We start from the raw sequence: 16,325 nt of genomic DNA on the forward strand, positions 1-16,325 counted from the left end.
TTATACCCTTTATCATCTCTTTTATTGGGAGCTTAGATGGTGGACCTTTTGGATTATTTTTATAACAATCAACACTTCAAACTAGCAAACATAACATTTACAAAATCTATTGTCGCGCCTTTGACCACTTTAACAAAACAAGCTACAAAATTAGTGTTCACAAATACTACGAAAATTGAAAATTGAAATTAACCTTTATAAGAAACAGTGTAACTAACCACTGCGACTTCCTTTGATATACACTAACAGGAGCTGTTTACTTACATTACATAAAAGCCATCTTTTTTCTCTATAAACAAATAAAACCAAATTAAGCTAAATCCTCCTTCTCAATGCTTGCCAAATAAATACAAAAGCATTGAATAGAAGAATCAAATTTACATTGAAGTTCAAAGTAACATCAAATGGCATAGATTGGATTTACTTCTGGCTCATCAGAATCGGAATCCGTCTTAGATATCTTGTCTTTCTTCCTCACTCTTCGGGAGCGTTTGTATTTGACCACATAGTATGTCATGGTACCAAGAACACCACCCATTACGATGACCCCTACAACGGTAACAAGAATTGCAGCCCAAGGACTGTGCCGACCAACTACTATATAAGATGCTGTAATGAACGAAACTGAGGTGCACACAGAGGCTAACCACATCATCTTGTTGATCACCTCCACAACTTTTCTCTCAGCCTTTAACTCCCCTCTAACAACTGTGATTTGAACCACAACCACAGCTAATGATGTGAATAGTGCAATGGCATTGGATATGAAGAAGGCTTGGAAAGACGCTGTGTGTGCCATCACTGCCACCCCATTTTCATAGTCCCCACCAGGAACTGTGAAAATTGCTGCAAATGCAACTGCTGCAAATAGCACAGCAACCACCGTTACTGAGTTGGCAGCATTGTTGATTCCAGCTTTGTGCAACTTCTTTAGCTCATGGGCAATCCCACTCACGTTCTTGTTTGTTCTACGAGTTTGTTCCAGCTGAAAATAAACATCTTTCCTGATCTGCGTCATGGTTTTCCTTAGCTCATCCCTTGGTTGGTTCAGATCATTGGCTTTAACTGCACCGTAACGAATCAGACACTCTTTGATCTCCAGAATTTCCTCGGATATTGGAAGCCCCTCCGCAAGGTCAAGAGCTGTCTTGTGGTCTTTTGTCAAGGTATTTACATTGGTGTCGGGAAGAAGTAACAGCTCATTCACTATCTGCATATAGTAGTAAAGTGTGTATTGAAAACTAAAACTCTTTTCAACATATCTTTCACAAATAATTAAAATTTATGCAAGTCTTATTAACAAAAAAGAAAAATTGTGAAATCAAGGCTGAATTCATATATATTATTTAGTCACACAATTTTCAAAATTTCTCAGATTTTATTATCTTTTTAATTAGTTGTTTGATATCATTAATTAATCACAATAACCTAACACACTGACCATTGACATAATATATTAATTGTTAATATAATATATAAATAATGATGTGATATAATATGTTACATTCATAGTTAGTATGTTATAACAACGGTGAACATTTTACATTAGTAGTTAACTAACAACATCAATGATTATATAATGGAATGATAAATATGTAATTTTGAAAGTTGAAGGAAAATTTGGTGGAATCATGAAATACGAGTGACAAAAGGGGAAATTGAGTCTATTATTTAATAAAATCTACTGTGTATTGAAAATAATAAGTGTTGTTTGTTAGCATTCCTGGTAAAAATACAGGACATGAAGATAGCACACCTCATGGTTTTCCTATTATGAAACTTATCATTATTTAAAGTTTAGCCATTATGATACCTCTACCCTCTTCTTCCTCGTGGCTACATGCAATGCAGTTTTGCCAAACTTGTCGGGAAGCATGACAATGGCTGCATCCGCAGCAAGAATCAGCTTCACCACTTCACAACTAACCCCTTTGACAGCCATGTGTAGTGCAGTTTGCCCTTTCTTATCAGTTCTTCGAGCAAGTTGTGGATCCTTCTTGAGAAGTATCTTTACAACATTTACATGTCCCTGGCGTGCAGCTAAATGGAGTGCATTCTTTCCATTGGACCTAGTCAGCTCCAACTGAGTAGGATCCCGAGACAACAACTCCTCAACAACATCTGCATGCCCTCGTGTAGCTGCAGATATTAGAGGAGTTGCATTTGACTGCGCAAACGTTTTAATCATCCCAGGCTCATGGTCTAGTAGCACCTGCACAATGGCTGCCACAATAAAATATACAGTTGTAATGTTACGTTTTCATTCCCCTGAAATGCTAGCAACACATCATATATAACATATTCACATCCTTTTCTTCATGGGAAATTTTATGGTATCCAAAAATAAAGGGTTTTGGCATTGTTAATAACTCTCCTTTTTATTTTTCTAGGTGTCTAAACTAATATATAAGTAAATCAATCAACTAATGCATGGTTTTGTTACATAAAATGTACGTACGTACCAAGATGACCCTGGCTAGCGGCAATGTGCAAGGGGTTGAAACCGGAGCGGTTTTTGACGGAAAGAGCCTCGGCGGTGGCATAAGGGAGGAGCTCCTTGACGACGTCGAGGTGGCCCTTCTCGGCGGCGGTGAAGAGCGCGGTTTCTCCCAAGTCGTTGACCTCGTTGAAGATGGCGGACCTAAAGTGGGCAACCTCGGCGTCGAACTCGAAGGTGCCCATCATGAGGGAGTCGATCTCGGCGAGGACGGTGCGGACGGAGGCGGCGTCGCCGCGCTGGGCGGCGAGGTGGAGGTGGGTGTCGTTGTGGCGGCCGGTGACCTGCTTGACATACTTCTTGCGGGGAGTGTCGGGGCGCTTGGCGGAGTTGGAGAGGAGGAGGGCCTTGCCGGAGGTGGAGAGGAAGAAGGTGGACCTGGGAGTTGTGGGCGTGGAGGGGTCGGAGAGAGGGGTGCGTTGATCCATTATGGCCCACACCAACGACGGAGGTGGTGGAGCTGCCTACCCCTTTCCACAATTCTCTCAACACCAACACTGCCTTCTTTTTTCTTTGCACCATTAGCGGAAACTCCCTTCTTAAATATCCTTCGTTTGTTACTTTCTTCCATACCCATTATCCACTCATATACACATCCTTACTTTCTAATACATCTTTCATTACGCCCATCGACATAATCATTCAAATCAACAAAATTATATATATGCATGCATATATAGTAAATAAGTATGTATATATTTTCGTTTGAATGTAAATGCATGAAAAAAATAGTTTTTATGTAGTAAATTAGTTGTGAGAGGAAAAAAATTGTTCAAAAATAATCATAAAGATATATGAATATTAACTAAGAAAGAGAATATAAGGATAATATATATATATAAACGAAGTATTAAGACTTTTTTTTTGTAAACAACTTTTTTTGTAAACTAATTAAAAAATTGGTTCAAAACAGACGAAATTATGTATCCCAAACTATCTAAATCATCAAAGTTAAAAAAAAAAAAAAAAATCATCATCAGAGTTCTTTTATTGGTTAAAAAAAATAAAAGAAAGGACTTGTAAATCCAAAACTTAAAAAAAAATGCGGCCCAGCCCGTCGCATCAAATACTGATCTGGACGGATGTGGATCTTGAAGCCCCTAAGAAAAAGCCCACACGGTATTAGTAGGTGTGGAGTCGTGGACGGGACATAAGTCCACAACAGGTTTTGATGGATTTTGCATTTTGGATGTAACATGTTATGCTTGCATATTAAGAAAAGAAAAAGGCGGACGATATACACACCACCATTTTTTTTATAAACACATTCCCTTTTTTTTAAAAAAATATAATAAATTTTTAAATTATCCTTAATATTTTTCTAACTTATAATTTTTTAGATTCACACCTCTCTTCTTTCTATTCTTCTTTCTTCTTTGTGCACTTCGTTTCTTCTTCTTCACTTTCTTCTCCGCATCTCCCTACCTCCCCTTCTTTCCTTTTCAATTTCTGCATTATCCTCTTTTTTTTTTGGTTTTGTTATAAGCTGTAAGTGGGTTCAGTGTCGAAGGAAAAAGTGTCAAACCATATGCATTTTTTTCTCCAAGTAATTCTGTTCCGAAAAGTGTTTTCTAGAATAATAAAACTTTTACTCCAGAAAGTAGTACATTTAGGGATAGTAAATTTTTTATTCCAGAAAGCATTTTCTAGAAGTGTGCTTGTTACATAATTCTGAAAAATATTTTCAAGAATACTAAATTTAATGTTTCAGAAAGAACTTTCCAAAATTATATAAGAAACACGCTTTCAGAAAATTCTTTGCGGAACAATAATTTTACTATTACGGAGAGTACTTTTCGAAATGCTAAGATTAACGTTTTAAAATTTATTTTACGGAAGTATGAGAATTTTAAATTATCAGTGTTTCTTTGTCTCCGTCATCCACTGTCGTCGTCTACCAATGCCAAAAATTTAACCAACTATATATTCTTGTTGTGCATAAGTAATATTAAATAAGTTAAGAAAATTATAAATATAAAATGAAATTTAATATATTAATTTGTACCTTGCATTGAATGTAGAAAATAATAAAGATTGAGTGAAAATTAGCGTTTAAAGAATGATAGAGTAGAAAGTGAAAAATAAAATTTAAAAGATACAAAGATAAAATATGATTATGTTGATTGAAAAATAAGAAAAATCAAGAACGAAAAACAAAAAAAGAATAAAATTATCATAGAGTGACTAGAGTGATGAAAAAGGAGAAGGAAAATGAGAAGAAGATAAAAAATGATGAAAGAAGAGAGTGAATGAAAAATTATTTTAAAAACAAAATTTAAAATAAGAATTTAATTAGAAAGATATTTTAATAATTTTATTTTTAGAAAAGAGATTGGAAGTGTATTTATAAAAGATAGGAGGTGTAGATATCATCACCCAAAGAAAAAATAAATACGAAAAAGCCCATAGGCCATAGACAGGCCTAATCCATTGTCAACTAGCTAGCTAATTAAACTGCCAACTAATATCAAGTCAAGATAGAAAATGCTTAAAACAATCTTAATGTTCTAAGCATTCAATTTTAAATGGAGGCTTGAATTGAACGCTTCTCACGTGTGGTTTATAATGTACCACAATATTTCACTGTTAGATTAATTTAATTTACAATTCAATAAGGTGCACATTTTACACACTTCTTTCTCCCACACTATTAGATAAGATCCTCTATGGTCATTCTTAAATACAGTTTATTATTGTCTTGGTTACGTTTTCATGCTCCACACACAAATTCAAATATAGTTTTTTCATCTCTTCTCCCCTTTCTTGTTCTTTGTCCTCTCTGCCACTGCCATAGTTAGCCACTGCAAATTTGTCACCGTCCACAGCTTCCTCTTGTGTCACCAGCGAGTCATATGGAAGTGTTCATATTTTTAACGTCTCACTTTCCTACCGAGGTATATATAGACTCAAAGGACAATGAAATATCCTTTTGAAGCCAAAAAAAACCATAGGTTCGCATTAAATTAAAATATGTATTGTGGAAAACTCATAAGCTATATCATTAAAACCTAGAAACTGAAAAAATAAGATGTGTTAGAAACTGTTCTTAGCAAGATAAACTCGGATGAAATATTTATTTCATAAGATTGTTCTTCTCTCTTATTTCTAAAAGTTAGAATGAATCTTATTGTTTAGTGTTGATACATACCAAAAAATACTCTACGATCAAGTTAATTTAGGTCTTTCTGTATATTTATTTATTTATTTATATAATGTGTATCTCCTAATTGTATTAATTGTATCTGTCCATTTTCCTTATTTTTGAAATCATAACAGTTGACATATGAGTTAAGTTAACATGTTAACACGTAAACTTGGTCTATGAATTCGGCATATCATTTTTATAATGTTTGTTCTTACTGGAAATCTGCTGTAGAGCTGATCCGCCAGGTAAGATGGGTGAGCCTCCTTCACTGGTACGTTGATGCTCCAAGATGGGGGTGGTACCTGCAAAAGAGACTCCGATGCCAAAGTTAGTGTTTGTGTGAGTATTAGTCTCGTATAAGTAATGCACGTACCTAGGTGTGAATTAGGGTTGCTTTGGGCCTTGGGCCTGAGATGAGGTGTAATATGATTAGATAACGGACCTCGTCCGAGGCGAGATCCTCGGGGATCAGTTATGATTCGCTTAATTACCGAGCTGATGTCACGCGGTGCGTGTCCGAGGTCGACTTGCGTTATGGTGCCGAGCTCGAAGCTCGGCTACGCAGTACGGATAGTACAATGTTCAATTAGTTTTATGTCGTCAACGTAATAGTAACATAAAATATATGATCGAGCATACATTATCAAACGAAGTTAATTTGTATATTAAGTGCATGACTGAATTTACATTATCGTCGAGCTTGGTACAAAATTTAACTAAAAAACTTAAAACTTATAAATTAATTAATTGAAATAAAAGAGTTGAATAATATTAATTGATAAATTAATGAATGAATATAAAATTGCATAAAATATATTTAGTTATTTTAGGTAAAATGAAAATTTAAATAAATTAATGAAAAAAAATAGTAGCTTTATAAGTTAACTTATTTTCATAAGCTTGTGAAAATAAATTAATAATTATTAAAACAAGCTTGCATATACTAAATAAATTAATTTTGACCAAATTATTTTATGAAATTTTCTACCGTCTTCCCAAAAACAGACCTTATATAGTTTTATTGGATAATTTTGACTTTGTATATCATTTATCTGTATTTTAATTTTTATCGTTTTCTTGTATGATATCATGAATACTTTCTTAAAATCAAAGAAGGGAACAAAGTTACCGACTTTTATATATCGTACAAATTCTTTTTATTGTTAATTATGCTATTCAAGTTGAACTATCAAACCGCACTCTTCTAGACACCACGATTTAAAACCCTTTATTTTTTTGTACATTTATTTTAGACGTTTGAAATTTGAGTTGGGTGTAGGTGCTTAGTTGAAAAATAAATTTGCGGCTGACAAAAAAAATATTTTTTCAATAACTCATAATATACGTTAAATTTTAATAATATTTAAATTAAATTTTTTTAATATATAAATAAAATTTACAAGTTTTTAAAAATTATATAATATTTTATTATAAAATTCAAATTAACTTATAAAATTATTTTATAATGATCCGTTAATTTAAATTAATAAAATTAATTCTCAAATAGTTTTAAATTTTAAAAAAAAATTATAAATTTTATTTATATATTAAAAACTTTAATTTAATTATTGCATCGTTAAAATTTAATATATAATATAATTATTAAGAGATATAATAGTTATAAAAGTTATATATATATATATATATATATATATATATATATTATTAAAATATGAATAATTTAATTGTATTTTTATTTTTATTATATATATATCAAAGTTTGAACTTAAAAACATCTACATATTATTCTAAATCTTTACGGCTAGACCAATCTAGTAATTTTTTTATAAGATTAATTTTGAGAAGTTATTATTATTATTTATTAATTTTTCTTAATCTATATAAAACAATTTAAAATGACACTTATTATAAGACGAATATATTACAAGTTGTTTATAATTTGATATATTTAATCCATAACCTTTTTATTATAGTGTGTTAAGAAACATTTTTTTTAATACTTACTTTATTGTTAGTTATAATTTATTGAAAATTATAAATTTTGTGAGTTTTTTATATCATTTAATAAGACTATCTTTTCATCTAGTAGTAGGACTCATCAAAATTTATAATTGTTAACCCATAAAAAAAATAGAATGTTAAAATAAGTGTTGTTAATATTTTTGTATAATTTATTAATATAAGAAAATTATCATTATTTTTTAATAGGGCTACATTAACGTCTACTTATTTAACTTTCATATCATCCAATTTAACCACATAACATAGTCAATTTAAACACACGAAATAAAAGCGACTGACAACAAATGCCAATATAATTATTTGATGATATTATTAGAATATAAAATTTCAACACTTAAAGCCATTCGGAATTCCAAAATTTCATTATTCTTGTGCAGTTAATGACTGTGGAAGTTTAGGATACGGAGATGTGTTAGTTGGAATAATTGCAGAGCAAATAGGTGAAATCGTAATTGGAAAGGACCGGTGTTGAGACTTGAGATAGATAAACGTGGCAGATATTAAGTCATTAGAGTGAAGAAAATACTCTACCCCTTTCTGTCGACCAACATGCACCAGTCAATGCTAAAAACTTTACTACCTTTATTTAATGCAATTCTTTTTATATAGATTATGTTATTATTTCTTTATCTATTTTATTTCATTTAATATTTCTTGAAATTTCAAAAAGTATATATATTATACCTAATAGACTCGTAGGTTTCAAGCATAATTATTGACTCGATCTAACTTATTAGGCTATCATATTAAATTAGTTCAATTCTTTATTGAACTACATGTTTTTTTAAATATATTCAGCTATACCAATTTTCACACTTCTAATTAAAAATATTTTAGAAAAGTCTAAGTTGAGAAAATTACTGCGATTCCCATAAATTTACACATTAAAGTTATAAAAATAATAATTTTTTTGTACACTTTTAAAATGTATGTTTAAGAGTGTATTTGGTTTTGCGTCATTTATGCACATCAATCTTATTTTTTTCACGTCAAATTGATATTTTAAACAGATATTAAAGTGAGTTATTTTCAGATTGACGTTAAAAATAACATCAGGAATTACATCCAAACATACACTAATTCTGCCTACATGTTTATACACTTTTATTAGTGGGATCGAATTCTAAATATACGAGCAATCACTTAAAGAACTCGGTGTTACTTTAAATTAGAAAAAAAATAAAAATAAAATAGGTTTTTTTTAATCTCTTAGACTTGCTATGTATCGTTCAACTAATTTATGGAATATCATTTCAATCAAACTCATTGATAAACATAATTCAACTATGTATTTATGTGTCAATCTTGTTAATAATTAGATTATATATTTTATGATTGATGACATAAACTTAATTGAATATTTATATCATCAAGATGATATGTTGAGTTCATATACCAAATTGATGTATCAATATATCAATTCAACACACAAGGTAATTATAATGAAAAATAGGTATGTATTATATGAATAAAAAATTATATAGAATAATCTAAACTAACTTGGTCTTCGGCATTTTTTTTATATATATACTAACACTATTTAAAATAAAAAGAGGAAAAGATTCAATCTAATATTTGAAAATGAAACAAAGGGACAATTTTATGAGATAAACAATTTACCCGGATTTATCTTCAAAATCATTAATTTTGTAGAACATAAGTAATTGACATAATTAACTTGTAATTGAATGTTTAGTAGAACATGTTCTAAATATAAATCGATTTTGAAAAGTGCAAGGGACGACGTCGTGAATCTCCCATCCTTGAGGGACTTCTAAATCGAACATGATACATATCCGTGTCAAAATAAATAAATAAATAATCTATCATACAACAATCAACTATCAATTTAATTAACATTACAATGAAAAATTAAAATGTATAAAGGGTAAACACCTTTGTTATGAGAAAGGATGGTACATCAACAACTATATTTAAATAAAATCATATGGTTATTTGCTAAAATCTAAGCACTACATAGAAAAAACTGAGTTTAAGGCTTTGATAAGGCACAAGGTCTACATCTTTAGTACTTAACCTTTATACCTTTTATGCTTAAGGATGGTGGAAAGGTATACCCTCCCGACCTTTTGTCAAGAAGGTTTATACGAGAAAGTATTTTAACTTATCTCTGTACCATTCATGCTTGAAATTGGTAAACAAGTATCATTCCAGATTTTTACTAAGAGGACATAATCGAGTGACTAGTGGAGTACTTTATCACTTTTATCCCTACTTATAAAATAAGCTAGTATTTATCTGACTTAAAATCTATATTTGCCATGAAATCTAGTAATTAATAACCATAATTAAACACAAAAATATGATACTTAACGACAGACATATTTTCACAAAATCATGAGATTTTTAAGACTCACAAAAATATAACAATTAATTATAAAATTCTTATATTTTAGAGTAAACAAAACTTATCTTTCAAATGTTTTAAACTTGGATGATATTTAAGTTTTTCCTATTGTGTTTTTTATACCGGAACAAATTTAAATTTTATATATTTGGAAATTGGAGATTAAGTTACATCCATTCAAGCATTTCCTCTATTTGTCACCTCTCGATGTTCTTCAATCCCGTTCACAACTATTTATTAAAAGGTCCATCTCACGTCATCTGACATTTGTTCGGCCGTTGCTTCAAATAAATACGTGCTTTATTATTATTATTATTTTATTTCCTTTTTGCATGGCAATCGCGATCATAATAATGATTAATCACTATCTTTCTCAATCCACTGACCCAAAAACATTTTCCATTCACAAAAAGTAGCGGTTGTTGAACACTAAACTCTTCTCTTTTCTTCTTTTGTTTATGAGCCTTGTACTCATTCTCAATTTGCTATTTATAAATCAAAGGAAAAAGAGGTGAATGACATAGAGGGGGATATGAAAAAATAAAAATAAAAAATGAATAGAACGAAAAAAATACAATTTTTTTAAAAATTATAATTTTTTTAAAATTTAAAAACTTATATTTAATCAACAATTTATACGGAAAAAAATAGAATGTTAATCAATAATTTAAACTGTTAGGAATATTTTTGTTGTTGTTAAATGTCAATTAAATATTTTAAAATAATATAAAATCATGTAGAGGGGTATAAAAGCGGACCGCGAGTTCCTTTCAACGATTTTTTCTCTCACCTAACACTTGAATGAAACGAACTTTATATTATTCCATTTTTGAGTAAATTTTTTATATAAAAAAAAACAACGATTTATAATTTGTGAATTATTAAGACTGAAGAACGTTTACAAGGCATAAAAATAAAATAAAAAAATACAATTTTTTTTTAAAATAGTATAATGAAGTTGCATAAACATTATGAAGATTAATAAACTATAGTTTTGCAAGAATAACATTATAAAGGTAAGTAAGAAAAAAGATGTAAATACAATCTTTAATTTACTTTTTGCATTGACAATTTGCATTTTAAGTTTTTAAGCGCATTTTTTCATTCGGACATATCACCTTCCCGTGAACACGCGTGGAGAAGATATATTCAGTTAGTCACAGTTTTCACACTTCATTGAAAGACTCCTGCTGACTCTGGATTATTTTATTTCATGTTTCAATCACAATTTTTTTTATCGGAAAATAATTATTTGAGTTATATATAACTATTTTGCAGATAAAATTTTCACTCTACGTATTTAACCAATCTACATATTTAAGATTCGAACACAATATTATTGATTAAACTTAATTAATATTGTGTAAATGTGTGAACCTTCTAACTTGTATTCAATAGTATGTGAAAAGAAGAAAAAAAAAATACAAAAAAGGGTTTAAAAGAGAAGTAAAATAAAAAAGTAAATGTAATAAGTTAATATGATTTTTTTTGTATATACGTAATAATAATCAATATGATAAGGAAAGAAGAGGAAAAATAAAAGAAAACTATGATAGAAATTATATGAAAGAAAGATTGAGTGTATACTAATAATATCGGAGTACATGTATGCTGTAATAGCATACATTTTTTATCCATGTAAAAATATGTTCCAAGTGACGGTCGATAACTAATATTTTTGAGACATAAATATTATTAAAATAGATTTTCTTTGATGCGGTCACTAAAATATATAGTTAGGTTTAGACTATAGTTATAACCCGTAATAAATAATATTACAACAATAGTGAATGATAATAATTAAATTAAAGATAATTATATATATATATATATATATATAATTTTAAAAACTATATAAATATTACATAAAAGATAAAGATTACTTGAAAAAATTAAAACCATTTTTTAATCTTAGATTGCGAATATATATGTGGAAAAAGAAGAAGAAGAAGCACAATCATCGGTGTACACTTGACATTTTTTCTATAAGAGATGGAAAAAATATATGATAAGTCGTGGGATTAAAAAATTAATTAGAATACACACAAAATTGTAATTTTTTTAAACACATTACTTAATTACAATATTTTATTTTTGCAATAATTAATTTTTAAAAAATATATCTAAGATTATTTTTAATTAATTAATTGGCCGTGTAAAACTATTTATACAATCTCTGTTTATTTGTATGTACAAATGGAGTGAGAAAAAATGGATAACAAGCAAATTAATATCAAATTTCTTTGTTTCAGATAATAAGCAAATATATTTCCGTGGGACTCAACACGGGAAACATTTCCAAATTTGCATGAGACAAGCTAATAGAAATGATAGCTCTGTTTTATTTAAATTTAATATTAAATATTACTGTCTAATATTTAACAGTAATATATTTGTACTAATTTTATAACACGGAATACTTTGAATGCAGATTTATCTAATAAATTTATCGTAATAATTTGGTAGCTTTTAATAAATTTGACTACTTACTTAACTATGAAGACTCAAGAGAGAAGAGTTAACCTTATTTAATAAATGTATTGTGATTTGATAGTTTTGATTAGATTTTAAGTAACAGAGTTACAGAGAGGTATGAGCGGTACTTGTTGATCCGGTAAAAAAGTATGAAATAGGCAAATAACGAATTTATCCGTTTACAGATGAAATCCGGAAAGAAAGAGCAGAAAGGTATAAAGTAGGAGATGAAGTCATGGTTACGTGTACCACACGCACAAAACTGACAAAGAACGCTATCTATTTTGTTGGCTATGTCAAAACTCTATACTTAATTTGTACAGCACTCACTTAACTTAACTCCAACGCCGGTGAGGGGACGAAGTTACCGATGAGGACGCCGTTCCAAAAAAGAAGAGGTTAGCCACGTAATTTTCAACATCCTCAGGGGTAAACGTAACGTACTCCGTCACCGTCAAGTCCCTCACTGATCCCACCGTGGCAAGCACCGCATCGTACCACTCGCGATATCTCGGCACTATACTTCTCGCGATCGAGCCCTTTATTTCGTCTCGCATGTCTCTGTCAGCCACCACGAACGAGTTCTGCTTCCGATACGCTTCCTCGAATTTCGCGTTGAACTTCTCAAACACCTCTCTCGCCTCCGCCGCGCCAGGATTTACCGTCAGCGACGAAACAACTTCTCCCCACGCCACCTTCTCGTAGTTCGCAACGAACCTTTTCGCTTTCGCTTCGTGCTTCGCGATCCAATCGTCGCCAAGCACGTACTGCAGGTTCGAGCTTCGGACTCTGGCCACCACGTACCAGAGATTGTTCGCCAGAAACAGGTACGACAGCGAAACGTCCTTGCAATGCCTTGCTTTGCCGTCCAGCTTGCACAGCAGTACGAGAATCAGCCACGCCACGCGAGCCGTCAGCGCCGGCGTCGACGCCGAGTAATCCGATTCTGGACTGTATAAATAAGATTCCGGCAGCGACGACGAACGCGGCGGCGGAAGCCAGTCCGCGCGCGGGAATATGTCGGAGAGGACGTTCACGTAATCGGCGAGAATCGCGAGGTAATTCATCGTCTGAATCGTGAGCCAGTGCACGCCGCCGCCGTTCAGCGCCAACTTGGAAGAGTCTTTGTGGATCGTGGACTCGAACTCCGCGAGCGAGTTTTGCGCGGAATCGGTGAGTCGTTGAAGCGAGGCGAGGACTTGAGAGCGAACGGCGGAGGTGTAGTCGGAGGAGAAAATAGACTCGATCTCCGGCCAGAGCTCGGAAACGACGGCGTGCATGTCGAGCACGCGGAAGAGCTTCTCCGGTGAGTATTTCTTTGTTTTGGCGACGAGTTCGGGGAATCCGAAGAGGAGAGAGGCAGCGTCTCTTGAAATTTCGGCGAAGCATGATTCTCTGATGGAATCTGAGTAACCGAAGACGTGGTCGCAGAGGATTCTCTCTCCGTTGAAGAGCGTTCTAACTGAAATCCTGGCCGCCTCTAACCAACTCTTGATCTTGAAATCAAGAACCTCCGAGTCCATCTTGTTGGCGCGGGAGGAGCTTAATTTCTCGACGCCGAGGCGGTAGATTCCTTCGTCGATGATGGATTTACGGATGATGATGTAGACGCTGACGCATTCTTTGGCGTAGCCGGAAGAGAGCATGCAGTGGGCGATTAGTTTGAGATCGGCGACGGCGGCGGAGGAAACCTGCTCGACCTCGGAGATGGAGTCTGCGGCGGCGCGGATGTCGTCGTCTTCGTCGTCGCAGTCGGAGGCGCTGGAGGTGGCGGAGGTGCGGGAGGATCTGGCGGAGAGGGATTCGGGGTCGAGGTGAGCGCGGTTGGTGGATAGGATCTGGTAGAACTCTTTCTTGAGGCGCTTCATGGCGATCTGCATTAGGTTTTGAGCGAGGACGAGTTTGTGGGAGGAAGGGTTTGTGGAGATTAAGGAATGCATGGTGTTCTGAAGTTGGTTAACGCAGTTTATGTAGTTTTTGGCTTCGGTCTTGTCCTCGTAGAAGAGGGAAGTGACTTTAGCGTATGCGGAAGTGTCTGCGTTCCATTTCAGTATGAGTGACTCCGCCTCCTCCATGAAGCTATCTTCCTCCGAATAGCTGAGCCGCGGAGGCGTTGGGGTTGACTTTGAGCTTGAGGGAGAATTGCGCTCCATGGCAAACGACGGCGTTTTGGGGTTGAAACACAACTTTCTCATTTTTGGTTGGATGTTAGAAGTGGAGTTAAGTGTATATATATATATAGAAGAAGAAGCGGGGTTGCTTCTTCTTCTTGATGAGCCCACATGCATAATACTCGGTCGTGAACAGGAGCTCATCTCTTCCTTCTTCCAATTTGAGTTAGTGGGTTCACATTCCTTGCAAGATAGTACATTCATATTCATGCTTGATGGTGATGTTGATTATTTCTGGCAACCAATTTCAAGGAAAGAGATCCAACAGCGCACCCCAGTCCACACAAGCGTGCCACGCAAGAATACTTCAACTCAACCAAACAATTAATAAATATCAAATACGACTTTTTATTTAATTTATAATTCAACGAGAGGAATTTAATTGCAAATTAAATTACTAGTTACTTCTGAGTCATATTTGACGTATAAGAAGTAACTCTTCATGTCTTAAAATTAAAACGCTTCTGCATTTGCCATTTTCATCGTGAATCCTTGTCACCTCGCAACGTAATATTAACACAGTCTATGTTTTCATTTATTTTGGATACATGGAGGGGAAGATAAATGAAGTGGAAGGAAAAGTAGTTCTTCTGTTTGGCAGAATACCACAACATATTGTAAATTATGTCCTCTCAATAAAATAAAATAAAATCTCTTAAATTATTTCTTCCCCGTATTGAATTAGAATAATTATTTTTTAATATAAAAATTAGAAGTCTTTTTAATAATTTTTTTTATAAAAAAAATCTTAACACACATCTTATTTCTTTTTATATTCTTCTTATTTTTATTTATAAATTAAATTTTAATATTTTTTAAATTAATAGTGCAATATAAATTATTTATAAAAAAATAAAATATAATTTATATGCTCAAATATATTTATTTATTACATATATATTTTATTTATAAATATAATGAACAGATAACTTGTATATATTTAAAAATATTTAAAGCGCTAATCATAACATTTATGTACCAGAAAAATATATTTAAAAATATTTATTTATTATTAAATTTTAATCATATAAAATAAACATAATTATAAACTATAATGATAGTTTTGCAAAATGACCTGTTATGTTTTTTTGTCTCTCACATATCCCTTTTACGACAAATGTAAACTGTCTATTATTTTTTCAGTATAATAATTGTTTTTATAGTACAAAATTAATTTTCTACTCTTCGTATATATATACCACCAAATTCTTCTCTCAATCTTAATCACAGAGTTAGAGGAGGGGGGAAATCAGGAAATGGGGTTTCCTACAATCAGCTAGCGACGTAGACAAAAAGTAAACAAAACAGAAATTTAAAAAATAACTGTGCAAATAAAATCATTTTAATGGCTTAAAGTTCAAAGTTAGCATCAGCAACAGACAATATATAATAATTTACAAAGCCTGTTCCTCTCGTATCCATGCATTAGCATCACGTAAGCAGGTACACTACCAGAAAAACGTTAGAATAGTTATTGTGCCAAACCTCAAGATATTATTACTGTGAAATATAAATGGAAAATTCTTGGTTCAAAATTATCTTGATTCACCCTCGTGTAAGAAATTTTCAAATCATTTGGTTCTTTACTCTTTCTTCAATGTAAAAAATTAATCAATCAAATAATAGATGATAAATGTATTAATTTAAAGATAAATAACAAAAGTTTTCTATACGATAATTTTTCAT

At 32.2% G+C, this 16,325-nt stretch overlaps 2 protein-coding genes across 2 annotated transcripts; both read right to left on the reverse strand.

Annotated features, from left to right (window-relative positions):
* Window positions 1-164: 164 nt before the first annotated feature.
* Window positions 165-3,049, reverse strand: LOC109798112 (ankyrin repeat-containing protein ITN1). Its single transcript, XM_020358327.3, has 3 exons — window positions 2,463-3,049; window positions 1,814-2,223; window positions 165-1,210 (listed from the first exon to the last, which is right to left on the reverse strand). The coding sequence occupies exons 1-3, from the start codon at window positions 2,923-2,925 to the stop codon at window positions 401-403; spliced, it is 1,683 nt and encodes a 560-aa protein (XP_020213916.1). The 5' UTR covers window positions 2,926-3,049; the 3' UTR covers window positions 165-400.
* Window positions 3,050-12,596: 9,547 nt separating this feature from the next.
* On the reverse strand, window positions 12,597-15,128 carry LOC109796698 (exocyst complex component EXO70H1). Its single transcript, XM_020356452.3, has one exon. It carries the CDS (start codon window positions 14,847-14,849, stop codon window positions 12,804-12,806), a length of 2,046 nt encoding a protein of 681 aa, XP_020212041.3. The 5' UTR covers window positions 14,850-15,128; the 3' UTR covers window positions 12,597-12,803.
* Window positions 15,129-16,325: the final 1,197 nt, after the last annotated feature.

The sequence above is a fragment of the Cajanus cajan genome, chromosome 6 (assembly GCF_000230855.2).
Source record: "Cajanus cajan strain Asha chromosome 6, NIPB_CcT2T_4, whole genome shotgun sequence".
NCBI classification, from domain to species: Eukaryota; Viridiplantae; Streptophyta; class Magnoliopsida; order Fabales; family Fabaceae; genus Cajanus; species Cajanus cajan.